The following is a 27,895-nucleotide window of genomic DNA, read 5'->3' as shown; positions in this document are numbered from 1 at the left end:
GGGGTCAGAGCCTTAGTAGGAGCAGGCCATCAGCAGCACCAGACACTTGCTCGGGCTCTCCCTTGGGGAGGGCTGCTGTGTCCGCACAGCCCTCGTGGCCCACAGAGCAGGCGCCCTCAGGGGTACCCCGTTCCTCCTCCGGGGGTCCCCACTGGCCCAGGCCCAGCAGCCGCTGCTGCCGCTCCTGGGCCTGGCGGGCCCGGCTGGCAATGGCGCGCACGCGGCTCTGGCTGCGGGAAGAGGAGCGCCGCAGGAAGCCCGCGGCCCCGTTGGCCCCCTCCCCAGCCGGGCCCAGGCTGGTGGGCGACGTGATGTCCCCAGCCTGCTGGAAACCAGTGAGCCAGCGCAGCTGTTCAGTCAGGGCATCCTGCCGCGCCCCCAGCACCGGAGCCTGCCGCATCGCACCCAGGGGTCGCAGGCCGCGGCTCAGACTACGGGAGCTGCCCTCAAAGCTGGGGGCAAAGTCATCAGCAGTCAGGTCCCCCAGGCTCTTGGACTTAGCAGCCACGGGGCAGTCCCGCAGGCCCACCAGAGCAAGGTGACCCCAGGGCAGCCGGGGGTGGGGGCCAGGGGGCCGAGGGGCCAGAGGCCGCGCCCGCAGCTCATCTGGTGCGGGAGGCAGCTGGCCTGCGGCCCGCAGGTTAGGGTTGGACTTGCTCTTGGTCACAGGAGGCAGGTCTGGGCGAGTGGCCGAGGCGGAGCAGGGCCGTGGGGGCAGGCGCCCCAGCGGATCCCTGGCCAGGCTCTCGCGACTGCGGCCCAGGCCCAGGTTGGGCAGGGAGAGGTCCACGACGGTGTCGCTAGAGGACACGCTGGAGGTGGAGGACACGCTGTCACGCTGGCTGCCTGGCTCCAGCCGCTGCCACCACCGGTCGCTGCCCGTGGCGTCCGAGTATACAGCGGGGCTGGGCGAGGGTCCAGCCAGGGGCTCCGAGGGGACCTGGCCCTCACTCTTGGTCCTTCTGACCAGAGGCAGATGGCCCGGGGCTCGGGGGTGGCTCTTGCTGTCCATCAGGCCTCCGGGAGCCCCGTCTCGCACCCCCCGAGGGCCCCCACCATGGCGTGGCTTTCTGGGGGGCTCTTCATCGTCCCCATGGCCCCCGGTCCTCAGCCGCAGGGGCCCAGAGGTTCCCAGGACTGTCCAGGGTGGACTGGTCTCTTTGGCTCCGGGCCCTGCGAGGCACTGGGGCCCTTCCCGGCGGGGGCTGCCGGGGACGGCCGCCTGAGGCGGGGTGCCGAGGCCCGGGGCCGGCTCCTCGGCGATGGTCTCCAGGCTGCACAGGGGGGAGATGGGCCGCTGCGTGGAGAAGGGACGGGCATCTGGGAGGAAGAGGGGGCAGGTGGGATGGAGACAGAGACAGATAAGGAGATGGAGATGGAGCCTGTGGGAATGGTGTCCCAAAGCCCCCGTGCCAAGGGCCAGGGCACCAGCCCCCACCCCCAGGGCATCCCTAGAGCCAGGCCATGTCCAGCGTGGCACGCTCAGGGCCCCAGGGAGTGGGCAGCAGTGCCCGGGCCAGTCTAGTGTCAGGTCCCCAGCCAGGCTGGCAGGCCAGGCATGGGCACTCCTGGGGCCGGGCAACCCCGGGCACGCTGGGGCGGGCCTGTTACCTGCCTCGTGGCTCTCAGTCCCTAACTACGGAGGCAGCATGGGTGCAGGGACAGAAAGGAGAACACGGTCAGTGTGGGTGGGTCCAGTGGATGGACAGTCCAGCGAGGCTGGGCGGGTGAGGAGGGGTAGGGGCAAGCTCCGTGCAGCCCCCCAGCTGGGGTTCGGCAAAGCAGGCAGGCCAGCCACTGTCCCTTGTGCTGGCCCATGGCTCCTGGGTCGCCCAGTGCCGCCGGCAATGGGCTGACCGCAGGCCCCGGAGCACAGAAAGCCTCCTCTCGGCGCTTCACGGACTCCACAGCCCCCGCAAAGGCTCTGCGCACCCTGCAGGGTCTGTGGGGCACCCGGGGCAGCAGATTTCCTGGGAGGGCCTGCGTGCTAGGCCCAAGGCGGGCGACCCCTGGAGCCTGGCCCTGGAGGGAAGTGGGGGAAGGGCACCAGGGACCCCCAGTCGGCGGGCCAGGTTTGCCAGGGCCAGGGGATTCCTCGCAGAGGCCTGTGGGAGGGCTGGGGCTGGGTTCCACAGCAAGCACCTGCAGGCTCTCGGCCAGGCCATGGCCGCTTGAAGTGCCAGGGCCTCTTGGGCAGAGGGAAGGGGGCTGGGCAAACGGACCTGCAGGACAAGCCGACGGCACAGACCAAAGCCAGGCACACGAGCACAGCGGGGGCAAGGCAGAGGGGACGGGCCCAGGCATGCTGGGATGTGCGGAGGACACGGGGCACAGGGCAGCAGCCGGCCTTACCCGTGGAGAACATGGGGGAATTACTTCTGATCTCCTCCAGCTTTTGAACAAACAAGGCGTTCATCTCACCCTGCAGGGCCCCTGGCTGCCTGCGGGCACCCTCGGGCTGGCCAGGGGCCAGCTTGGGGCTACCCGGGCTGTCCGGGCTGCTGGAGTCCGAGGACACGGAGCCGCTGCTGCCTGGACCCTGCCGCCGGTCCCTGGGGCCCTTGGAGGCCGCTCTGTTTCTCCCCAGGGCAGCTTGAGGGCCCAGGCTGCAGCAGGGCCCCCCTACGAAGTTTGCCCGGGCCTGAGGCTGTTGGCTGATGGCCGGCCGGCCACGCACAGGCCCTGGGCTGGGAGGCCGCTCCCTCTGCAGGCCCTCGGCATCCACGCCGGTGCACGAGCCCACTACGCACTTCATGCAGGAAGCGGCCATCCCTGCGGGCCCGGGGCCCCCGGGGGCAGGCGGAGGCCGCACCTGCGCTGGGCTCCTTTCCACCGCTGCTGAAGGTGCCTTACCTCGAGGGCTGCTGCTGCCAGGCCCCTCACGAGCTGGGGCCTCCAGAGCAGGGCCAGGGCTGGGGGGCACCACGTCATCGGCCGCCCCCTCGGAGCCTGCGTCTTGGCTGCCCAGGGCCAGCTCCGGGAAGCCCTTGCGGCCCGGCTTCTGGCTCTTGGTCGGGGCGCTGGCCGTGCGCCGCAGGAGCCGCTGACTAACGGAGGGCCGGGGCGGGGGCTGCCCAGCAACATGACTGTCCAGTGAGCCTGGCTTTGGGCCTCGGAGGAAGAGGCCTTTTAGGCCCAGAGCCTGCTTGACCTGCAAGAGAAGGAGCCCACATAGCTGGCGCGGACACCGAGTCTGGCCGTAGCCACAGCGCGGGCCAGGAGGTGCAGCCCCTGGGGCCAGCCACCAGGCTGTCCAGCCCGGAGCGTACTCAAGAACATCAGCCACAGAGCAGGGGCTCACAGCAGCTCCACCAGGGACAGGAGGACCTCACCCTCAGGCTAAGAATCTGCCCCTTCTAAACGTGGGGGAGTCCGGAGCTGATGGGGAGGACACTCTTCCCTAGGCCCTCCCTAGGACAGACCTCAAAACCTGGTCCCTGGCCGCCATACCCCGCACCAGAGAGAAAGAGATGTCACAAGCCATTGCAGGTCACGTCCGGCCACAGAGGCGAGCAGGTGTGGCCCGAGGTCTGCTCTCGCGTGGACCCTGCCTACCCTGTCCGCTTCCCGGTGACACTCCTGCCCCCTGGTGGGGCTGCCCCTTCCAGGAAGCCTCCCTGAATTCTCCCAGGCAGCCTTTATAGGCCAAACTTTCTACTCACACAAGCCCCTGGGCCCCGACCGCTGTTCAGATGGGCTCCGGCTCCCAGCCCACCAGAGCTAAGGCCACGGCCAACCCGCCTGGCAGCTGGGTGGAAGGTCCCTACACAGGCCTCTCCTGCAGCCCCCTCCTGGTCACTGCTGGGGAGGGCCAGACAGCTGCATCTCACAAGTGCAGAGCCCAGGGGGCCTTCACATGCCAAACACCCCTGCACCCCGTAGAGACCAGGGCAACGCCCACCACACCGGGATGGGCTGTGCTCCTGCACGCAGAGCAGCCCAGGGCCCGGCAGGGGGCGGGGGCCCTTCCAGCAGAGCGATAAAGTGGCCAGCACTTGAATCAGCTTCCTGATTCAAGATCCCAAATCCAGTGCAATTTGGTGAGTGAGGGCTGGAAGCCATTTAGAAGGAGATCCAGGATTCGGGCTTGGAGCTCCTGGGCAACCCCACCCCAAGCATGGCCTAGATCCAGGAGGGCAACTTAGAAATTACACCATGTGGCGACAGAGAGGGGAAGGGCTAGAAATGGGGAGGGAAAGGGGAGCCCAGGACGCTCCAGACAGAGAAAAGGGAGAAGGTGGCGCAGCCGAATCAGACCCGCGGGTGGGAAGGGGGTCAGGCCAGCGGGCGGAAGCGCAGGTCCTGGCCGAATCCTGGATCGCCTCGTAAATGTCGCTCTCTGGCTGAGGATGGCCCAGGGGACCCCGGAACCATGTCATGATCCACGGCACATGAGCGGACAGTCTCCAAAATGCTACCAGGAATCACGGATGCTAATGGGGCCGCGGCCTGGCATGCAGGTGGGGCGGCGGGCTACACCTCCCACAGCGCAGGGGTACCTTCGAGACTCCTAACAAGGACGCACTTCTATAGACTTTGACATAGAGAAGCCCACTGCAAGACCAAAGAGACAGAGTGAAGGCAGGTGAGACAGCGACGGTGGCCGGGGTGGGCTCCGCGGGCCGTGGATACAGGCAGACACACGACAGACAGACGGACGGCAGCGGCAGAGGAGCGCTGGGTGCCCGCAGAGCCTTTGAGCCCAGGCGAGGCAGAGAGGATGGGCAGCGCTGGCCCCAGGCAGGCCCTGGGTGCTGCGCCTCACAGACCGGGAGCCTGCTGTGGTGGGCAGGACCCCGAGGGCTCTGGGTCCATCAGGACTGCAGCAACCAGGCTCCGAAGATGGAGACCCCGGTCCCGCCCTCTGTGGGCAGAGACTGACATGCTGAGGGGCCAGGGCAAGGGGCACATCCCAGCAGACCCTCCAGCGGCCCCAGAAAGGAGAATGGGAACCACAGGGCGGGCACGGCGCCCCATCCCTGCCCAGGGCTGCCTGCCCTTGGGGCAAGGCCATCTGAGGCTGAGGCCAGCACTGGCCATCCTCAGAGAGCAGGAACCAAGCTGGGGCTTCCCTCCTGGGCAGGGACACCTGGCCACTCCTGCCCTCAGCTGCCTGGGCCCCCAGCACCATGTCCAGCAGCTGACCTCCAAGCCTTAGTGCCCAGGCATCAGGAGTGGCCCTGGGGACCCTGCTGGGGTGGGCAGGGGCGGGGCCGGGGCCGCCCTTCCCATGGCCACAGGTGGCCCGCTGGCAATGCTTACCTTACCACTGATGTCACTGACGGCTACGTGCACAAAGATGGATGCCTCTTCCATGCCCTCCAGGTACACATGCCGGTAGCCTGCGGTGGCCAGGGTCATGGGGTCATCGGGCTCCCACCCGCCCTGCCCACCCGCCTGTACTCTTTTCTCAAAGGTCCCAGCCCTGCGCCAGCTCCTCCAGGAAGCCCACAGGCACTGGCATTGCCTCTTCCTGGGTGGGGATGAGCTGGCTCCCATCATCCCTACCCACTTCTACTCCTGGCACAGGAAACCAGCCTCCCGGCTCCCTGTGCCCCTGGCACCAGGCCCAGGGTGCTGGCCAGGGCTGGACTGCCCCGGCCTGGACCTCTGCCCACCTGGCATCATGCTGCTGAAAGCCAGCGTTCTTTGGCCGATGAAGTCCCTGCCAATGGGGTCGTGGTCCCAGACGAGGAAACGCACCAGCGCGATCTCAGGCATGTGCACCGTGAACACCAGGGTCTCCTCCCACATGGGGTTGAACCCTGGGGGCCGCCAGGAGGAGCGTCACCTGGCAGGGCCGCCTGCCCAGCTCTCACCCCGGCCCAACGGGAGGGAAGAGGCTCCTGTTGCCACAGGCCACCCGCACGAGCCCCAGCCATCACCCTCACCGTTGTCGTCCACCACCCGGGTTCGCTCCTTGCTACAGTCCACGGGCAGCCCAATGACCTCCACCTCCACGAAGGGGTCGATGATCTGGAGACAGGGGTGAGGGGTGGCACCGGGCCCAGGGCCCCCCACGAGGCCCCCATGTGCACGGGCTCACCCCTACCTCCCCGCGGTCTCCCAGCATGGAGTCCCGTGGCTTGGGGAGCTGCTGGCCGCTGATGATTCTCAGGGCCAGCTGCTTCTTGAGCTGCCCCGGCAGGGGGTCCTCAGAGTTGGGGTTGAAGACGCCTGAGAGGATGGGGTGGAGGGGGGTCATGAGGCTTCGCAGAAGACCTCCGGAACCCCGACACTGGCTCCCTAGCCCCACCCAGGTGTGGGCAGTGCTGGGGGCAGGTCCCTCACAGCAGGGCAGCCAGAGGGCTTGCTCAGGCTGACCATGTGGGGTCGCCAGAGGGCAAAATAGTTTGATAGGGCCCAAATGGGTGTGGAGAAGGGAATGGGGTTAGCATGGGAAAACCTGGGGGCATGTCAGAGGGAGCTGAAATGTTGAGATTTGGGGTGCCCCTTAAAAAGCCCACCCCACCTCCAGGTCCAGGACACTGGGCCCTCAGCCCTCCCCAAAAACCTTATGGGGAGCAGGGTGAGGGGAAAGGGTTCCCTACCCCACCCAGGTACCTAGCAGTTGGGGTCCTTCACTGCACCCTAGCACAGAGGCACCCCACTCTCCAGTACAGTGGGGTCCGGCGCTCCCCTCGTCCCCAGGGTCCGCCAGGAGCCCGCCCGGCCGCGTTCCTCACCCTCACACATGCACGGGGGCTTCAGTACATAGCCACAGCTGCCGTTGGCGCTGAACTTGGCCCGGTTCAGCTGCAGCATCCGCCCCTCCGACTGATAGTTCAGGGCAACTGCAGGTGGGGACAGGAGGCCCTCGGATGGGCGGCGTCCCGCATCCTCCAGCATCTCCCACCTGGGGCCCAGGATTGGCAGAGGCACTGGGCCCTCAGCCCGCCCCAGAAACCTTACGGGGAGCAGGGTGAGGGGAAAGGGTTCCCTACCCCACCCAGATACCTAGCAGTTGGGGTCCTTCACTGCACCCTAGCATGAAGGCCCCGCCCAGCTAGCCCACGCCCCCTGGGTGTGAGGGGCAGGGGCAGGCGCTCCCACGCTGTCCCAGTTCTTCATGACCCACCCCAGTGACAGCCCCAAAGCCACAGCCTCGCGACCTCGCTCCCAGGCGGCCGGGCCTCCTCGCCACCCGCCTGCACACCGTGCCCAGCACCCACCCATCTGGCAGCCCGCGTTCCAGAAGGGCTGCGGGTTGTAGTTGCTGGAGTCCACGCGGTAGGAGGAGGGGTAGATGCGGGAGAGCTGGTGCTGGTTGAAGCGCAGGTACTGCTCCGGCTTCTGCTGCAGGATCTGGTAGGCCTTGGTCTCGCTGAAGGACGACACCTGCCAGCTGGACACCACTGCGGTGCAAGCGGCTGACGTGAGCCGGGGCCCCAGGGTGCCACTGCCCGATCCCTGGGCCGCCCTCCCGGCGCCCCGCCCCACCCCGCGGCCTCACCCTCGGTCTCCACGTCGTGGGTGCCCACAGACTTGGTGTATTTCACCAGGTCCGAGAGGGCCCGGGACAGCTTCATGGTTTTCTTTTGCTGAGCTGTCCTGTGGGGGTGTGCAGAGGTCGTTGGGACCCTGAGGCTGGTGCCCTCCCAGCCAGGGCCAGCTGGGTGCCAGCTTCCGGAGCCAGGCTCAGGTTGGGGGTGAGTGCCCATTAGGCCAGGGACAGAACCCCAGACCATGCTTGGAGGGGCAGGGGTGCTCTGAAGGACATGGGACTTCTAGAGGGTCCCAGGCAGGGGTGTCTGCCCTGGAAGCGGGGGAGCTGCTCTCATGGGGGGTCATGAGGCTGGAGGCCCTCAGGACGAGCAGGTGGGAATTGAGCCCGGGCCACTCAGGGTCACACTGCCCGCCAGGCCCCCGCCCTGGCACTCAACCCCTGCCTGCTGTCTGGGATGCTGGTGTGCAGATCTGCTCCTGCCGCTGCCTAGGCAACGGCTTCCTGCCGACCACTGCCTCCTCCTGGCCCCAGGTTGGGGAGGAGGCTGATACCCCCACCTGCCCCGTACCTCCCAGCCCCCAGGGGACAGCCTCCAGGGATCGCCCTTAGAGAAGGCGTGTGGCCCACAGCCGCAGACCCTCGGGACCGTCAGGGACCCCCCACCCAGCAGAGCACTGACCCTCTGCCTCCACTTCCCGGGGAGTCCAGGTCCTTGTCCCCCTCTTCCACGCTGGCCGCTTTCTGTAGCTTGCTGCCCTTTTTCTGTGCAGGAGGACAGGGCCATGTCCAGCGGAGCCCTGGGCCAGGCCAGGCCATGAGCACAGGGTACAGGAAGGAGGCCTGCCCTGCCGGGTTCCCGGGCACAGACTGGTCCACACAGGCTGCTAGTCTCTGTGCCCTGCCTGGCTGGGCCCTCTGAGGGTCCTGCAGTGCCCTGTTCTTCCCAGGCCCGGTGAACTTTCAGGGCAGCCCTGGGGTAACTGAGCCCCGGACAGAGGCCAGCAGAGGGCACTGACCAAAGGCCCCTGCTCCCAATCAGCCCCTGGCCTGAGCTTCTGACCCCAGCCAGCAGCTAGCCCCTGGTGCAGGGAGGACAGTGGGCCCAGACAGAGCAGCCCTACAGGAACCCCTGGCGGGATCCTCCATGCAGGGCCCCTACCAGGACCTACAATGGCCCCACAGCCCCCCACGGGGCCCTGCTCCCTGGACCTTGCGTCTGGAGAAGCTGCTCATGAGAAGGCGGCTGTTTCGCCTGCTGACTCCGCCGTCCTCTCCAGGCTCCATGTCCTCCTCCGCCTTACTCTGACCCCCAGGGAGAGACAGAGGGAGACAAGGTGAGCCCCAGCCTCCGAGGAGGCAGGAAGGCCAGGCAGCTCCCCTGCAGGCTCAGGAGAGCTTCCTGGAGGAGGTGAAATGGAGGCAGGCCTGGGAGGAAGGCTGGAGGGTGGGGAGCCGGTCCAGCCTGGAGCCCAGGACCACACAGATGTGCCCGGTCACCTCAGAGCGGATGGTTTTAAGCTAAAATTCCCAGGGCTGAGTGTTTTCCATGGACAGTGACTGCATAATAAATTCAGTCTGTGTCTGGAATATTCTCCAGCCGTGCCTGCTTATGTAATCCTTTTTTGAGGATCCCTGCAGCCCTAATGTCCTGGCCTGCTTCTTTACTTAATAAGAGAAATAATTCCAGGAACTCATGAAGAAGTTGGAACCTCAGCCCATGAATCCCAGAAGCCCAGGACGAGCCTTCCTTCCCGCAGGGCCGAGGGCAGGGCCGAGGGCAGCACCTGCAGGACCCCCCTGCCTGGCCTCCGCCCCAGGGCACCTCAGGCTGTCCTGGAAGGACCCTGCCCCACCCGACCTCCCAAAGCTCTGCTGATGCAGCCCCCCTCCCAGCAGCCCTTTGCAGAGGCCCCGCCCAACGCTACTCAGGAGATGCCCGCCCCCAACCCCCTCCCACCTTGGGTGGGGCTGTTTCTAGTTGACACACAGAGCCATGTCCAGGGGTCCCTGCACCAGAGGCTTCTGCCAGAAGCAAATACCGCACAGCTTTACACCATACACAGAGAACTCCTATATGCCCAGCTGTGTGTACGCCTGCATACGTCATGGACACCCCCGTGCACGCCATGTACACCTGAGCAGACCAAGGACACACTTGCACATGCCATGAGCACCTTTGAACATACCACAAACACCCCTGCACATGCCCATGAATGTTCCTGCACACACCATGTACATCCCTGCACACGCCATGCGCACCTCTGCACATGCACACGGACATCTCTACACATACTATGCATACCTCTGAATGTGTCCTGCCCAGCCCTGTACATGCCATGGACACCCCTGCACAAGGCATGGACACACACACACACACCCCATGAACACACACACACACACACACACACACACACACACACACACATGAACACAGCGCTGCACACATAGCCTTGCACACGCCCATAGATGCTCCAGAGTCGGGGCGAGGAGCTTGTTTGGGTGTGCAATTACAAAGAACCTCCCTCTATCCACCCTCATCACAAACACCTGGCGCCAGCCCCTCTGTCTGCATCAGGCGCTCCAGAGAGCAGAGCCATCTCCTGGGCAGGCCCTGGGCCAGGCACGTCTGTCCAGGCCCACAGCTGCTGCCGGAAGCTCCGCATGGCGCTGCCGGGGGCGCACCCGGCCCTCCTTCACTCTCACAGCGATTGGAGCTGGGTCTGGCCGGCCCTTCCTGAGACCCAAGCAGCCAAAGGGGCCTCGCTGGCAGATGCTCTGGTGCCTGGGCTTCCGCCTTGGGCTCTGGATCCCAAGTGACTTTTGGAGATAATTGTGTCTCTCCAGCCCCCAGCAATGCCAGCCTATTCCCTCTTCATTTGCGGATGATCCTGCAGCATGCTGGGGAGGCTGGCGTCCCTCAAGGCTCTATAAACACGGCATAAACACTGCCACCATTGAGCCACGAGCGCCCCTAAATCTGGTCCTAAGGAGAGGCCCACGCTGACCGCGGAGAACGGGCTGGCCACAGCCCACGCAGCAAGGCCGACATCTACTGATGCTGCCAGCATGTCCACACAGAGAAGACAGACCAACCGGCCACACTCAGAGGGACTGCGGGCAGCTGAAGGCCAGGCCCAGCCCTTCCCAGCCCCAGGAGACAGGCAACCTGGACAGCCTCAGAGGGCCCATGCCACGGACGTAGCCAGCCGCAGAGCCTGGCCGCCCATCCCCAGGGAGGAAGGTCCTGCACTGGGCTTTGCTGGGGTGGGGGCGGGTCCCAAGCAGAAGGCGAGGCCTGTCATTGGCCAGCATCCTCTGGACTTGTGCCCAGAACAGTGGGTAGGGTCCTCTTTCCTCCCCCAAGCATCTATTTTGCTGCCCCAGGCCTTCTGCTCTCTAGCAGGGCCCCTGAGTAGGACCTCGTGTCCCCACGGTTCCCATGCAGAGGGGGTGATGCCCGGCCCAGGAGACAGAGAGGCCCAGGTGGCTCATAAAGAGACCTGCCGCCGGGCATGGTGGCGCACGCTTGTAATCCCCGCGCTTGGGAGGCAGAGACAGGAGGATCGCGCAGGTTCGAAGCCAGCCGCGCGCGCTGGCTTAGGAGACTCTGTTTCCAAATAAAAATGTAAAAATAGGTCTGGGAGTATAGCCCGGAGGTAGAAGGGCTTCCAGGAACCCCAGTACCACCAAAAAAAAAAAAAGAGAGACCTGCCATGTCCACGGCCCCCCACAGACCCCTCTCCCTGGCCGGACCACCCGCTGTGGGCACACTGGCTCTGCGTCCCTGCTTGCAGCCCAGCCATCTCCCCCACATGTGGCCTCTCTGCCTGTCCCTGTGGGCTCTTGGGCCCTTCTGGTGCGGTGCTCTGGGTGGGATTTACAATCTTCCTCCCAGCTCAGCTGCTCAGCCCAGCCCCTCTCCTCCTCCAGGAAGCCCTCCCTGAGCACTTGGCCATGAGGTGCTAGGAGCCAGGCTGTGCTCGTGTGTCCCCAGGTATCCTCCCAAGTGTTGCTTGGCCAAGAAAGCAGAGACACAGAATCAGCCCCCACCTGGCTGGGCAGAGACTCAGGTGGGGGCTAAAAATAGAGGAAGGCCTATGTGCATGGGACCCGCGGGCGCCACCTGCAAGAACGCTCCTGCGGCTCCCGTGAGTCTGCTGTGCCGAGCACGACCGTGGGTGGAAACACAAACACCCATCTCTAAAAATACAGGCCCTGGCAGGGGGCACAGCCCCAGCCACGGAGAAGCCCCTCCCTTCCCATACTCCCAGGACCTGGCGCCCCAGGCATCCGTGATGCCTCCAGCCCGGCCCACCCTGCAGACATCCTGCCCAGCTCTGAGGCCAGCGACCTGGCCAGCACAGCTGCCCTGGGACTTGCCAGCAGCTGCGTGGCTTCGTCATCTGGGCCATTTGGCTGTTGTACTCAAACCTCAAGGTCTGCTGCCCCTCAAAGAGGCACCTCGCCACTTGGCCGGGCAACTCCCACAGACACGCCGCGTCGTGTGTATCTCCCCTCGCGGCCTGAGAGCTCCAGGCAGAGCCAGCCACACCCACCAGAGGACAGCGCCCTTCCTGTCCTCGTGATCCCACACCGAGGCGGACAATGCTCAAATCCCTTCTGTGAGGAGGTGCAGGCCCCCAGGGCCACCTGCCCAGGCTGGCCCACAAGCTTCCCTGGGAACCCAGCAGGAGCAGAGAGGAGGATGGGCCCAGGCACTGCTGCCTGTTCCTGGACACGGTCAGTGCTGTGGGTTCTTCATGATGAACTCCTGGGGACCCCCATGACGGGGAGCTGCCCTGCAGATGGGGCTCTGAATCATGAACATGGCACATATGTGCACAGCTATCCTGAGGGGTGCATGTGCACCTATGCGTGCTGTAGCTTACACACGTGAAGGTATGTGTTCAGGTACATGCATGCAGGTGTGTATGCAAGTGTGCGTAAAGGTGGACTTGGGTGCAGGTATGCAGGGCGTACACCAGGCTGCATGTGTGCAGGTGTGTTCAGGCACACACATGTTTAGGCATGTGCACAGGTGCACTGTGTGCCCATGTGTGTAAGCGGCTAGGTGCATTGTGCAGGCACATCCTCGTGTGTACACAGGTCGCACGGTCTGGGCCCCGCCCGGCCTGCAGGCGACAGCTGGTAGAGCATCCGTCAATGGGCACAGGGTGCTCACCCTTTTGGCCTCTGCCTTGTGGCCAGGCTTCCCCGATGGAGGCAGCGTAGAGACCGTGAAGTCGTTGGGGTCTTCACAGTCGCGGATCTTCGACTCCTTGATCAGGGAATCCAGTTTCCTCTTAGCGATGTTTTCCACACGCTTCCGATTGGTGGAGGCCTGTGAGGGCCAGAGACCAGCCATCGGCATCTATCCTCAGCCCTGCGAGCAGGCGACAGCCTCCAGCTTCCCCGCATCCATGCTACCCGTGCCTGCTCCAGGGCTGTTTCGCCCTGGGACTGCCTGCAGGCAGCGAGGAAAGGACTTTCACGGGCACGTCTGACTCCTTCAGCAGCCAGCTTCCCGGTGCCCTGCCCAGTGGGCTTCTGGCGCCCGGCAGGCAGCTCAGTATCTGGAACCCCACACCGGCCACGATGCACCTCAAGGAGACAGACTGGGTTGGAGGCAGACTTAGCGAGATCTCCAGTCTGGCCCTGATGCCCCAGGACCCCTCAAGGGAGGGGTGGGCCTTGGGCACCTGGCTACCCCTGGTGCAGGCTGAAGTGGGCACTGAGTGGGCTTCATGGACACAGGTGTGGTGCGCCGCTCAAGACACGGGCTGGGCAGACAGGCTGGCTGCGCCCAAAGCAAGAAGAATTCTGCTGCCTCAGAGTTTTCGAAAACAATTAGCCAACCATGGCCAGGAAGCCTCTACACAATTATTTTCCCATCCAACGGCCCCTCGGGGAGAAATAAAGTATCTGCTGCCTTGCAGCAGCAGCAGCAGCAGCAGCTCAGAGCAGTGATGGAGGGGAAAAGATGCCACTCCTGGAGCCCCAGCCCTGCAGAGGCCAGGCCCTCGGATGCCCCAGCTCTCTCTGGAGCCCCAGCCCTGGGGACCCAGCGAGCTGAGCTTAGAGGAGCGGGAGCACTCTATAGGAGCACCAGCGGGAGCACTCTGTGGGAGCATCAGCGGGCCCACCCTGCAGGAGTCTCAGCACTGAGACCGGCCTCGGGTTGGTACTGCTGGGAGGTGGGGCCAGTGCTGGCTACCAGGAGGGCCCGGCAGCCAGTCTGAGCACAGCTGGGGTCGGCTGGGGGAGGCCAGGAAGCTGGGAGGTGCTGGCTCAGAGCCCAGCAGAGGTAGGCAGGTGCAGATGGGGGTGGCGTGGAATCTGGGATGGGAACCTTGCTCTCCACGTCGCACCCACTTGCTGAGAGTTCAAGAGGACTGGGCCGGGGTAATGGGCACTGCCCCATGTCGACTCAGAAACAGTAAGTGAAGCCGGGCATGGCAGCGCACGCTCATAATCCCAGCGCTTAGGAGGCTGAGACAGGAGGATCGCACAGGTTCAAAGCCAGCCTCAGCTACTAAGTGAGGCTCTCAGCAACTTAGTGAGACCCTGTTTCCAAATAAAGTATAAAATAGGTGTGGGAGTGTAACCCGGAGGTAGAAAGCCTCTGAGCTACACCCCCAGTACCACCAAAAAAAAAAAAAAAAAAAAAAGAGAGAAAGAAAGAGTAAGTGAAAGTAGACACCAGCCAGGATGTCCCGGCTGGGGGCAGGAGGCAGGGGCTCGTGTGGCTCCTATTGGGCATGGACAGGCAGATAGACAGGCTCAGCCCCGCGCATCCCCAGTGGCTGGGCAGCCCGCACACCCGGCTCAGCATCGGCCCCATGGCCCTCGCTCAGCGCCTCCCGTGCCCTCACAGCCAGGAGAGAGGCTGTGCTTGGGCTGCGGCTACCCGGCCCCGGCCCCGGCCCGGCCACTCACATCGCCATTCAGGAGCTTGCAGTCATCGTCAATCTCGTCGGCACTGTCCTCGTCAGACACCTCGCCTTCCTCTGCGTCCTCACTGATGTTGGCTGGGAGCTTCTTCCCCTGGGGGCAAGGTGGACAAAGGGAGTGTCCCTGGGGGAGGACGGAGCCCAGGGCCTGGTACCCACGGGGAGCTTGCTCTCAGAATCACAGGCCACGGGGCGGGGCCAGGCCATCATTTTCTTGTAGCAGCACAGAAGGGGATATGGTGGCCCCACGCTGACAGGGAGACTGAGGCCAAGCTAGGGGTGTGGCTGGACTGGGCCCTGGCCCCAAACCTGCCCGCAGATGGCGTGGCATCCCAGCCCGACCCCAGGCCCGAGGCAGGTGTGAGGGTGGCCCCAGGGCTCACCTTCACCAGCACCTTGCCCCTGAGCATCTGTGGGGAAGGAAGTGTGGCCGCATCTTCACTGCTCACTGACGACAAGTCCAGCTTGTCCCCAAGGATGTCCGTCAGATACTGGGCCATCTTCTTCTGCTGGACAACACTACAGTGATTCTCGATGGACAGGATCACCGGGTACCTATGGCCCCAAGACAAGAGGAGCAGGATGAGGCCAGGCCTCCAGGAGAGGGTTGGGCCCCACATCTATCGGAACCCAGGGCACCCACACCACGGAATGAGAAAGGGTCTTTCCCAGGCTGTTTCTGCCAGCCGCTTCAGAAGGCAGCCCAACAGAGGCTTTGAAAAGCGTGTGCGTGGGTAGAAAAGGAGCTGGGAGCTCTCAGGGACAAGTAAAGACGGCATCAGCTTCTTTCCAGTAAGAAGAAAACAAAGGCAATTAGAAACTCCAGGAAAACAAAAAGGAACATTTGAAGAAGGCATGATTTTAAAAAGATGTGGGCTAAATGCTGTGGCCGAGCAATGGAGAGACTCTGAGAACTGTAATTCCTCAATACTGTAGTGACCTCAATACTGGAGACGGCAGGCCTGTCCTGTGAATGCCCCTGGAGTCCCGACCTTGGCTCCACGAAGGAGACGGCAGCCCGGACACACCACCTGATGGACATGGCTATCACCAGCACGGGACTTTGCAGTATGAGCTCTTCTGCCTGGCTTATTTTTAACCACGTGAGCATGTACTTGGATTTTTGCTAAAGGCGAGCAATTTAGGAAATATAGACCCAGACCAAGAAGGCACGCGCCAGAGCGAGAGACGGGCGGTCGGGGACTGCGCGAAAGTACTCAGCTCCCTACTTTTCAGGCAAGAGACGGAAGCCAGGAGCCCAGGGCCTGGAAGAACACTGAGCTGCAACAATTTGGCCGGCCTATGGAAGGCCCCGGAAGACCCCACCCCCACCCCCTCAGCTACAGGAGACCATGTGCCCAGCCACCCTTCCACTGTAACGCCAAGGGCCCAGCCACGCCGCGGAGGCACCGCCGCCTCTGCCCCTGCAGCTGGTGGGGCGCGGGCCGGCTCCCCCAAGAGGGGCCCACCACTGTTTCCTAAGTCAATCAGGCTCCTGCTCCCTTCCTCCCTTCCTTTACTCAATCGGCTCCTTCCTGGCCTGCAAGCCGCGTCTAGCCAAGGCTTGGAGGTATCTCTAACAGCAAGGAGGCGGTCTTATATTTCCAGAAACTAAATTGGATTTTCCTCAACGGTATCTGCAGCCACAGCTGAGTGACAGTAAATTTAGTCCGGACACAGAGTGGCTTCTCCTGGGTAATTAGTGCCGAAGCCACCACTACTGTGGGCGGCAGGGACTAGGGGTTGCCTGTGCGCGTGTGTGAGCGGCTGTGGGCGTGTCCCCCACGTGGCCTTAGCCTGTCCTCCTGTCGTCTGCTCCGGGCACAACTGCCGTCCGTCCCCCTGGACCTGTGGCCCCGCTCCCTCCCATCCCCTTCCTCAGAGACGCTGAGACAAAATCTGCACTTGACTTCTATTAACTGCTGCGCCCCAGGAAGGACATGGGGAGGACCAACGGGCTCCCCCAGACCCAGGCCGGCTACTCACTCGTTCTTCACGAAGGCGTATTTGTTGATGGTTTCCACAACATCTTTGAAGAGGATCTTGGAGGTCAGAGTGTAGCCGTGGTGCACAATGGGCTCCCCGTCGGGCCCGTCCCAGCAGTCCACTGCGGCAGGCAGGCCTCGTCAGCCCAGGCCGGCCGCACAAGTCCTCTTGTTCCGTGATGAACACAGAGGTGCCCTCGCGCCCCTCCCCATTGCCCACGGGAGACACCGCCCAGGGCTGAGGCGGTGTGGGGCCCGAGGGTGCTCACCCTCCACACAGCGGCAGCCGGCTTGCAGGACCCAGGCGTACATGTCCACCCGAGACTGGGACATGAGCTGGTCGCCCACGAGGTAGGTGTTGTGGGACGAGGTGATGAAATAGTGGCTCAGCGGCTGCGTCATGTCCTGGTGCACGCCGTAGTGCTCGGGGTTGAAGATGTCGCCAGCGGGGCTCCGCGTGTAGTTGGTAAAGCCTACAGGTAGCATGGCGGGACGGGTCAGCCCCGTGGCGGGGCTCAGCTCAGGACCCCTTCCCCACCACCTGGAGCCTCCTGTGCAGGCCCGCAGGCTGCCGTCAGCGCAGACCCTCTCCACACCCTTGCACGAGCGCGGCACTCACCGTCGATGCCCAGCACGCCCTTGCTCTTGTTCTCAGCGCAGGGTTCGAACTGTTCGATGATGTCGCGGCAGCTCTCGAGGGTCACGCCCTTCATCTAGGCCAGAGCGGGGCAGGAGCGCGCTAGCCTCGGCTCTGGGACTGCCTCAGGCAGTGTGCCCCGTCCCCACAGCCAGGCCATCGCTACTGCCTCCCGCCCCTGTCCCTGGGGGAGCTGAAGACACCCCCAAGTCACCTTGCCTGGGATTCAGGGGCAGATTATTAGGAGTGGGTCCCACAGCTTGTGGGGGCCAAAGGCTTCTTCCACAATTAAAAATAAAAACAAAACACAAAGGCCGTTAGAAATGCCAGAAAAACAAAAGGAAGCATTTGAAAAAGTCATAGCTTTTTTTGGGGTGTGTGTGTGTGTGTGAGCGCGCGCACATGCGCACGTGCACGCACATATATACGTGTGTGTTTAGTACTGAGGATTGAACCCAGGGACATTCTAACTTTGAGCTATATCCCCAGACCTATTTTATTATTTTATTTTGAAACAGGGTCTCACTAAGTTGCTGAGTCTGGCCACAAACCTGCGATCCTGTCCCAGCCTCCCAAGTACAGGCATTACAAGTGTGAATCACCACGCCAGACTCCTTCCTTTATTTATTTATTTGGGGTGTGGAGTGCTGGGGATTGAACCCAGATACATTCTCCCTCCCATTCTATCCTAGCCCCCCTTTTTTAATGTCTTAAAACGGTCTCAAACCAGGCGTGGTGGTACATGCTTGTAATCCCAGTTGGGAGACTAAGACAGGAGGATTACAGGGCCAGACTCAGCTGCTTAGTGAGGCCCTTTGCAATTTAGTGAGACCCTGTTTTAAAATAAAGAATAAAAAAATAGGGTTGGAGGTATAGCTTGGAGGTAGAATGCCCCTAGGTTCAATCCCTAGTACTACAAAATAAATAAATAAATAAATAAATAAATAAATAAATAAATAAATAAATAAGCAGCGTCTCACTCACTAAGCTCTGAGGCTGGCTGTGAACCTGTGATCCTCCTGTCTCAGCTTCCCAAGTGCTGAGATTACAAGCGTCTCCACCGTGACCAGCTTAGTTTTAGCTTTCTCTGACTGAAGATTCTTCAGTTTAGGAAGGTCTTTGGCCTCACTGGTTAGGTCACCCCTCACTGCCATGGAAGGGATCCCAGAGCGATGCCCGGGGCATAGAATGGAGCTGAGACCTGTCTGTGGGTGGTGCAGGAGAGGGAGCCCCGTATCCCACCTAGAGGGGCCTGGCAGCACAGAGAGTGTCTCACCCTGGCCTCCCGCTCGGTGCCCACGTGGCAAGCTCGCCACAGCCAGCCCAGCCCAGGTCCTGCTGACCACCCAAATCCCTGCTCAGTGGCCCTCCTGGGCAGGCTGAGCACCCGATTCCAGCCCAAGACAGCCCTGAGCTGAGTGGAGCGAGCCGTGCGTCGTGAGGCCGGAGCCCCCAGCCCGAGGCATGCACCCCAGGAACTTCCCAGGTGGAGGAGCAGGCAAGTGGGGTCAGAGGTCAGAGTCAGCCAGGGCCCTGGGGAGCCAGAGTCAGGCTGCTGGGCTGAGCGCTCGCACTGTCTGCCCAGAGCACGTTGTTTGAGCCACACAATGCAGGGAGAAGCTCCAGAAAGCGTGGCACAGGGCCAGGGAGGGAAGGGTCGGTCCTGCCACGTCCCATCAGGGCCTCGTGCCCGCCCTCGGCCTCCACGAGCTGGGGCCAGGACGAAGGGCCTGCTGTCCAGGGTCATGCCCCACAGCCATACCGATGCCAGCCACAGTGGCCAGGCTGGCTGTCTTGCCAGCGGAACGGGAGTGCATGTGGGGGAGCAATGTGGCCTTCGCAAGATAAGGCCCAGAAAACACAGCGAGCGGGAGGGCACTCTAAAACAGGCCTGGAGCAGCCCCACGGCTAGCCTGAGCTTGGGGCTGCCTAGTGGGGGCGCGGGGGTGCTCAGGCTGCCACACAGGCAGAGGTGGAAGAATCCTGGGTGACGCAGCGGGAGCCTGGCCTGCTCCTCCTGCTGTTCGGCCATGTGGTCCCCACACTGCTGTGACGGCACCCTGGGGCCCATCCTGGGACGCTTGTGGCTGAGCAGAGCAAAGGCCCCCTGAGCGGCCCCAGGCAGAGTAGCCGGGCCCCAAGCTTGTCCTTGCATCTGCCCCCTTCCCTGGAGAGGGTATGAGGGTCCCAGGAAGGTGGTCTAGGACACTGGCTCTCAGGGTTCCCGGGGTCAGCCTCGATGTGGGGCTGAAGCTGTTTGAGCTGTCCCAGAGGGTTCTTCCCACAGCAAGCTGGGCCTGCTGGACATCTACCAGGGATTGGCCCCCACCAGGGCCTGGGACAGGTGGCCCGACCCAGGGGCTGCGTCCAGGAAGCACTGGCCTCGGCATGGGCCTCTAGGGGTGGCCATACTTCCTGGGTCAAGGTAAAGGGGTAGCACTGAGAGGGTCTGTGTGTTTGCTGGACAAGCAAGCAGGTGCACGTGGCTGCGGGTCCAGGTGTGGCTGATCCCTGGGGTAAGGCGCAGTTCCCAAAGGCTGGGGTAATGCTCGCCACAAGGCAGGTGCCACGGGACAGCTGTGGGCACGCTCTGGAGGCTTGGGGTGTCAACAGTCAGGACAGAGCTGTGCTGAGGAACCACAAACATCGCCCACCCTCATAGCGGCCCTGGAGCAATACCCCAGAAAGTAGGAACCGAAGCCAATCCGAGGCCTCGGCTGAGCCCCAGGTGGCGCACACCGCACACGGGAGCTGCACCAGGCTGCGCCCGACCCTCACCTTCTGCTCCACCTCCAGGAAGCGCTGCAGGTCGGCCGCGTCCAGGTGGTCCTTGTGGTTGCTGTAGGTGAGCATGAGCAGGTAGAGGTCCCGGCGCGTGGACATCATCTTGTAGAAGGCGCAGAACTCCTCAAAGCCCAGCGTTCCCTGGTGGTCATCTGTGTCCGCCTCCTGCAGGGCGAGGCCTCGGTCACCTCCATGCTGCACCCAGGGTCCCACTGATCCAGCCACCACTGCCCAGGCCACGGCCTGTCACATCTCACACATGGCGCTCCTCTCTACCCTCCCAGAAAGGCACCGGTGACCCCGGTAACAGACCTCACCACCCTCCCCTTCTCCGGGCCTCGCAGGATCCACCTGCAACCAGACCCCGCACAGTCAGCCCACACTGGAGTCACCGACACCCCGTCCCAGGAGCTGACACCGCACACTGCAGCTAACCTCCGCCCTGGCTCCATGCCCTTAGGCCTGCGGTTACCAGGTGATTAGAAATGTGCCCCAGGGGCCCAGCCGTGTCCCGGCTCAGGTATCACGGCGGAGGTAAGTGGTCTTAGCGGCCGTCTTTCTTTGGCAGAGAGGCCTTGCAAGTGAACCCTGGGAAACCTGGGGGCTCCCACTAGGGACCCAGTAGAGCCCTGGCCTCCAGCCTGCCTCCATGGGCTCTGGCAAGGTGCTGGAGCCCAGAAAGGCGGTTCCAAGCACCGTACTGCCCCAGGGGCAAGGCCAGGGCTCAAGGGCACCCTGTCACTGGAGGCTGCCCAAGGGGAGCCTGGGGTATGGCAGGGTCCATGGAGGTCCCTGGGAAGCAGCCTTTGAAGACCCTGCAAGGGCTAGGGGTCCTGAGCCAGATGGGGGACAGAGAAGTCAACACCTGCTTGTAGGTACCGGAGCCCTGGCTTGTACCCAGAGCATCCCCACTTAGTGTGGCATGCCTGGCCAGAGGGCCCTGTGTACTGCAGGGTGGCCATACTGCATGTGTTGGTGTATTGGGCTACAGCAACCCAGACACCCGGATGCCACCTATCCAGGTGCTCAGCTGCAGAAGGGCTGCTGGGGCCCCAGACTGCGCTGCAGCCTGGGCTCGGCTTTCTGCCCCAATCCTGACCCTCCACAGACCAAGTGCCTTGAAGGCAGGTTCTGTCCTGGCCTGCCATGCCCAGGCCTGGGCTCTCAGGTGCCAGGCCAGCAGGTGTCCACAGACACGGGTCGAGTCCTCACATTCCTCCCCTGTGAAACGGGAAAGCCCCCAAAGGCTGATGTAGCACACCATGGCCATAGGAGCCCCATGAACTGGCCCCTAAGACACCCCAACTGTTGATGGTATGAGTCCAACAGAGCCGTCCGTGGGCTGGGAGGGCTCCCAGGGAGGCCTGGGGCAGCCTGGACTGAGCACTGGGAGCGGAGCACAGACCAGCCTCGAGCGAGACAGCTCAATGTCCGTGTCACAAGGGAGTCCAGGGTCCACCTCAGCCGAGAGGGACAGGTGCAGGGCCAGAACCACGGGCAGCAGCCCTGGCCATGTGCCAGCCACAGAACAGCTTTCCCCATGTGGTCACACACTCCAGACTGGCTGGAAAGGGGGCCTAACCCCTCCAGGCCAGGAGGACCACCAGGGAGCACGGCTGACCACCCTCACCCAGGAAAACTGGAGCAGCGCACACCGCAGGTCAAAGGGCCCCTCTGCGTGGGGCCAAGCCAGTGGCTCTCACAGAGATGAGCCAGGCCGCCGGGAGCGCGGCCATGAGTCCAGGGAGGGAATCGGCCTGGATATCACCACGCTTGGAGCTCCTGCCCCCGGGCAGCCAGTGTAAACGCAGACAGAGGCTCTCAGGAGGCCTGGTCCCAGCCCCAGAAAAGTTCCTGACCCTCGCACACCGCTGGGCACAGCAGCGGCGGAAGCGCCTCTCCCCGGCCTCTGCCGAGCCAGGCCTTGGCTGCCTGGGTGCTCGGAGGCGATTAGGCCTGAGGGCGAGTGTGCGGTCAGCCTCACATTCCAGTATTCTCGGGTTTAATGAAATTATGTCAAAGCCAGTCCATCCGCCACACAGATCTCTAGTCTGATTGGGCGGTTTCAGGCAATTGGAAGTAATATCAAGAATTTTCTACAACTGAATAGATGTAATTAGGGGGCTCTGAGGCTGGCTGGAGGCCACATCTCCTTCAGAGCCATCTCTGGCCAGTGGGCCACCATGGACGAGGGCCACTGGGCCTGAACCACCTGGGGTCTGGGGTCTGGGGCCTGGGGCCTGGGGCCTGGGGTCTGGGGTCTATGGCTGTAGAGCAACAGCCTCTCGCCAGCCAGGCTACTCCCCAGAGCCCTGCAGCTCTGCCCACCTGCCGGCCCCCGGCTCAGTGGCTCTCCCTCCACCCAGGGCTTTCTCCAGGCCAGACCAGGGCACCACTAGGCCTGAGACTGGACAGCAGGTCCCTGGGAGCCTGTGGACACCAGAGGCCCAGTGTCCTCACAGTGGGGAGGGCCACATGGGCGGCGAGACCTATCAGCAGAGAAGTCAGGGCAAGTTCTTGAGCTGGAAATCTGCTCACACACAGGCACACCCGGGCGATTCAGCAGGGCCTCTGTCCTCCCCACCCATGGGGTCCTCACCTCGAGGGAGGCCTGCCCAGCTGGAGCTCCCCCAGGGGCTGGAGGTGGGGGGACGGCCCGGCCCCAGGCAGGCAGGCAGGGTGCTGCGTGATAGTGAGCTGCCTGCCAGCCCCACTGCCCAGGCGGCCTCTGTCCCGGCTCAGGGGGCCCTGCGAGCCTCTGCTGTGTGCAGTCGGCCAGCGTCCTGCTCCTGGCCCTCACTCGCAGCCCTGCAGCTCCCAGCTCTGCAGGGCTGAGCTCAGGCCTCCTGCGGCCCCCGGGGCCTCAGCATCGTACGCACTGCCGAGGGGCAGCCGCTCAGCGCTGTCTGTTCTCCTCGCTTCAGCCAGCCGTGACCACCTGTCTATCGTGACAGGCAGGAGCTGTCAGGCCAGGAGTGTGTCCATGCGTGCCTGTGAGTGTGTGTGCGTGTGCGCGTGCGTGCAGCGTGTGCCTGCGAGTTCAGCCTCACAGAGCCTGTCTCAAGGCAGCAGGAAGTCAAGGAGTAAGGCCAGGGTGCTGGCTCAGCCCATTCCCACCCCACACAGGACCTGCTGACAGCAGGCTTCTCTCCCCCGCACAGGTTCCGGAAAGAGAACTAATCACAGACAACAGAGGCCTCCGCTCGGCTGAGGGATGTGTTCTCATAACTTCTAACATCAGCGTGGTTGGGGCCAAGGCAGCGTGGGGGGCGGTGGCTGAGAGCTGCTGCCTGGACGGGTACACCCTCATTAAGATCAGTGTCGTGGGGGCCTGAAAGTGGGGTGCAGATGCATTGGGGAGCCTGCCCCAACTGCCCAGTCTGCCCCCCAGCGCAGAGCCCATGCCAGCTCTTCCCCAGAGCTGGCAGGGGGACCCCTGGACGGCTGCCGGGGGGTGCACCCTGGGGTCCCTGGGCCGGGACGGCTGGCCAGGCCACCCCGTGCAGCAACAGGGAGGACCCCCAAGCTCGGGCAGGCCGGCCACAGCGGCGGCCGCCACCCGGCGCTCACCCGGAACATCTGCTTCACCCTCTGCCGGGGCAGGTTCACGTTCAGCTTGTGTAGCAGCTGCAGGACCTCGCCGATGCTCAGGCTGCCGTCCCCGTTCTTGTCGGCCTCGTCGAACGTCTGCTTCAGCCACTTTGGTGCCAAGTTAGGGGCCAATGCCGGTCCCGGGCCTGGCCCTCCTCTGCCCTCCCGCCACGGCAGCAGGGAGCCAGGGACCCAGCCATCGAAGCCCTTCCAGATGGGTGAGCCCGCCCAGGAGGGGTAGGGCCTCGCCCTGAGTCTGCCCCCACCCCGTGCTCAAGGATATTGGTCCCTGGTGCGCTGGCGGCGGGCGAGGCTGTCCTCATCACTGATGCCCGCCATGAGGTAGCGCAGGCCGGTGACCCAGGTGCGGGCCTCGTCTCCACTGGGGGACACCAGGTCCAGCGACTCCCGGTGGCTACCATAGTAGATGCTGAAGCAGCAGTTGGGGTCGAAGGTGCCGTCGGGATAGCGCTGGAAGATCTCGGACTGCCGCCCCTCGCTCACCTCCTGGATGGAGTCGATGGAGACTGCGGGCGGGTGGGAGGGTTCGGGTCACTGCACCTGCTAGGGACCAGGCAGCCTGGGCTCCGTGCTCCAGCCCCTACACAGGAGCTCTCAGTCCTGAGTGCAGTGTGCTCGGCTCCTGAGCCACAGACACACACACACACACACACACACACACACGGGAGGGAGGGAGGGAGGGAGGGAGGGAGGGAGGGAGGGAGGAGGTCCACCTGCCCTGGCTGGCTCAGGACTCTGATTATCAGGGCCCCCAGTGAGGAGGCCTGATTTCCCCACCAAGCTCTGGCCGGCTGACCCCCCAGTTCTAAGAAAAGCAACAGCTGCCCAGGTGTGGCATTCCCGCAGCCACCTCTGTCCCAAGCCACACAGCAGGTGTGTGATCTGGGCGCTGCAGGGAGGCCTCTGGGGCGAGCCGGGCACGCCCAGCTCGGGTGCCACCAGGATTTCATTACCACCTGCAGGTTTCAGCGCCCACAGAACCTCAGCTGGAAAGCTGGGTTTCCAGAAGAAGATGAGCTCAGAGGTACTTCTAGAATCTGTCTCCGTGCCTCTGGCAGGACGCCTCCCAGATGTGCAGGCGTGGGCCGCAGGCCCTCCTGTCCTCGCTGGCCAGCCTGTCTCCACTTCCCCATGTGCGGCAGGGCAGAGGCAGGCCTAGACTTGGTCTAGAGGACCACTACCCCAAGCTGGATGCCCCGGAACCCTTCCACAGTGAGGGTGGGCTCCAAGTGCCTAACTGGACCCCGCAGGTGGGGGCAGGCTGGGAGAGCCGAGCCTGTTTCCACCCCTGGGGCCTCCCTGACCGGCATCTGCCCCTCCCTTGCTCTGTCACTCTCTGCTGCATTTCTTACAGTACTGGGCATGCCAGAGACTGGTCCATCTTGCCACCAGAACGCCAGCTTGGCGACAGAGTCCCGTAGGATGCCCAGTGCTGAGGACAGTGCCCAGCAGAGAGAGATGCCCCTGACCAGGCACTGGGCTCCTTCCGCCTGTGCAGCCCTGACGTGGTGCCACTCCCAGGCCCAGGGCAGTCTGCGTGGCTCCTGGGGGCCAGAGGAAGCCGACAGCCCAGGGCACACCTGTTATGGACCCTCCTGGGGCTCTGGCAGTGTGGTTCTCTCCTGGGGCTCCGGGCAGTGCCCTTGGCAACCACTGGGTGAGGCCATGCCCAGGCACACCTGGGTCCTGCCCAGCAGCAAAGCCAGAGGGGATCCTGGAAACACTTTTCTCCTAGCCTAAGACTCCTGAGTCTCTACCCAGGCTCCCCACCTCTTCCTCTGCAAGTCCTAGCTCTGCCTGTCTGTCCCCTGCATGAAGCCGTCCAGCTCAGACCCACGCCAAGCGGTCCCCAGGCTGCCGGGGCTGACAGCTGGCACCCAAGCCCCACCGCAGGGTACCCGGCTGCGGTCCCCTTCTCTGTTTGGGGAAGCTCCTGTACCACATCGGGCGCTTGACACAGGGTCACACATGGGCCACGCGGTCCTGCTGCATCTCAGACCCACAGTAAGAGGCTGCTGTGGGATTGGACAGGGTAGGCCCGGGGTCTCAGGCCTAGGCATCCCGCGGCCGCCCTGCGAGGCAGCTGCCCTGGCGCCCCGGCCTGGGCCGGTGCCTCCTGCTTGCCGGCTGCTCACTCACTCTTGGCCTTCTCGTTCTTGCGTGAGGGCCGCCAGCGGAGGCAGGAGCGATGCTCGTCCAGGTAGTAGAAGCGCACCAGGCCCTTGGAGCTGCCTCGCAGTTTGACCATCTGGGTCCCCTCCTGCATGGCGTTCATGCAGCGCTCCACTAGACAGACAGACAGACAGGCAGATGATTACAGATGGACAGGGGCTGTGAGAGCTGCAGCCCGCCCCGACCCTGAGTGCCACCACCTCCCGCCCACTGCAGAGCTGACGCCAGGTCCCAGGGTGCCCAGTGGCCTGGGGACCGGGACAGCGGAGGCCCCATGCAGGACTAACATCCTGCCCCGCAACCACCAGGGCCCTAGGTGTTGTCACTCAGACTGGACAAGCATTACAGGCCCACAGCTGGCCAGGGCCAGTGGCTGGCCCAGCTTCCAGGAGTCACTGTACAGAAGAGACCCCTATGCTGGCACCAAATGACCCCCATGCCCAGCCCAGCCTCTGGGTCCAGCCATGGGCCACTCCTGAAAGCCTGTAACCCCTTCCTGTGGCACACCCAGGGAAGCCACCCTCCCCGTGGACAGCAAGGACGGCTCTGGGTGCATCCACTCCCTGAGCCCGTGGAGGGAACCCCGCGTGAAGGCACAGACCTGGGAGGCTGCAGTGCTAGGTTTGAGTCTACTAACCCCCAGCCTGGCCACCTGCCTTCTCTGTCCAGGACCCAGGGCAGGGAGTTCTGAGTGGGCTGGCTGGGCCCAGGGACAGATCAGCCCCCAGGCCCTGTGCACCTGCTTACAGAGCCCAGGACCCTGCAGATGCCAACTGCTGAGGCCCGCCCGGTAAGCCCTGCAGAAGACGGCGGGTTGTGCCAGCTGGAGGACGCAGGTACTCACTACAGGAGAAAGGGGCTGCAGGCATGGGAAACACACAGGAGCAGGGCCTCCCGGGACACACAGATGAGGTGCTGTGGGTGGGGGACACAGGGGCCAGAGAGGTCCTGGAGGCCCAAAAGAGCTCAGCGAGACAGGCGCCCTGAGGGGCCTCTGGGACACACGCTGGGCCTCCCCATCTGCCACCCTCCACCCCACTGAGTCTCAAGGCTCCAGGGCCGTCATCAGCACCAGCTGGCCAGCCCACCCTGTCTGGGCTGAAGGTGCCATTGCTCCCCCTACCCTGCAAGGTGCCAAGGACCCCTTCTGAGAGCACTTCGGAACACCAGAGTGCCCACCCAGCACAAACCTCCTGCCCAGCTCAGCCTCCAGGCCTTAGGGAGTCAAGGACTCTGGGCTTCTCTGCTTGGCTGAGGGTGAAGTGGTCAGTGCAGCTGAGCCCCGGCGGCCCCCAGAGGGAGAAGAGAGTTGGGGTGGGTAAGGATAAAGGGGATCCCAGGCCTTTGGCTCCTCTAAGAGCAGCCCCTACCTTCCCCAGGCCCTTGAACGGCCATGGGGTCTGGCCGGCCCCCACCCCTTCTTACCTAGTGTGCCGAGCTGCCAGTGCGGGGCCACCACCACACTCCCTCCAACCCAGAAGAACACCTCTGCCAGGCAGGCCACTGCTCCTGTGGCCCGGCTGGTGGTCGCTGGCTGGGGGCCAGGCATGCCCAGGTGATGGGGGCTCACGGAGGGCAGAGAGGCCCTCAGCGGCAGGTCAGGCGGAGGCTGGGCTGGGCTCCTCTGCCCCCTCCTCCTCCCCCTTGGAGCCCCTGGAAGCCCCCCCAGGGCTATCCCCAGGCCCTACTGGCATTGGCCCCCAGGCCGGCCCACCCCCCTCCAAGGCCCCCAGGAGCAGCGGAGGAAGCGGCATCCCGGGGGCTGGAGCCGCGGGCCTCGCTGCCCACCCTTGGGCAATCCCTGCTAATCCTGCCTGGAGCCAGCCCAGCTGCACAGAGGATTTAGGCCAGGGAACGCCCAGCTGTAGGAGGGCCCAGAGGAGGCAGCAGGTCATCCCAGGCCCGGGCCCCCAGCCTCAGCTCAGTGGAGGGAGGACAGTAGGCCAGACGGTGCCCTCTCCAGACCCAGAGACACTACCCAGACCTGGGGTGATCTGCCTGCACTCATCCCCACATCCTTCCCGTGCTGGTTGCCCAAGGCTATTTTCTGTCCCTCTCTGGTCTAGCCAAGCTCTCATCCTCATATCTCTTTCACTTTCAGGGAGTGGATCCCCACAGTCCAGAAGCAAGCGGACCCAGAAGTAGCAGCCTGATGCCCCGCAGCCCAGGGCAGTGACCAGCCCTCTGCAGCTGGGGCCAGCACTGAGCCACGGCAGGCCGTTTGCCCAGACCCTTCTGGCCGAGGCTCACGGACCTCTTTTTGCCGCGACTCCCCACATGGGGCAGAGTTTGTGGCTCCTTAAACCTG

At 63.8% G+C, this 27,895-nt stretch overlaps 1 protein-coding gene across 1 annotated transcript; it reads right to left on the bottom strand.

The window, feature by feature from the left end:
- Positions 1-4: 4 nt before the first annotated feature.
- Positions 5-27,136, bottom strand: PLCH2 (phospholipase C eta 2; the record flags this gene model as incomplete). The annotated part of the gene is made up of 22 exons (XM_080690945.1): positions 5-1,320; positions 2,854-3,151; positions 5,263-5,342; positions 5,619-5,765; positions 5,892-5,976; positions 6,053-6,177; positions 6,687-6,794; positions 7,173-7,355; positions 7,454-7,551; positions 8,127-8,209; positions 8,657-8,749; positions 12,630-12,788; positions 14,384-14,491; positions 14,781-14,952; positions 16,384-16,504; positions 16,652-16,855; positions 17,002-17,095; positions 19,798-19,968; positions 23,374-23,502; positions 23,677-23,921; positions 25,555-25,701; positions 27,013-27,136. The coding sequence occupies 22 exons, from the start codon at positions 27,134-27,136 to the stop codon at positions 5-7; spliced, it is 4,290 nt and encodes a 1,429-aa protein (XP_080547071.1).
- Between the last annotated feature and the right edge of the window lie 759 nt (positions 27,137-27,895).

Source organism: Muscardinus avellanarius, assembly GCF_963383645.1.
Source record: "Muscardinus avellanarius genome assembly, chromosome: 3".
Lineage (NCBI taxonomy): Eukaryota > Metazoa > Chordata > Mammalia > Rodentia > Gliridae > Muscardinus > Muscardinus avellanarius.
The sequence above is the reverse complement of the archived record's forward strand: the minus strand, read 5'-3'. Positions and strand labels throughout refer to the sequence as shown.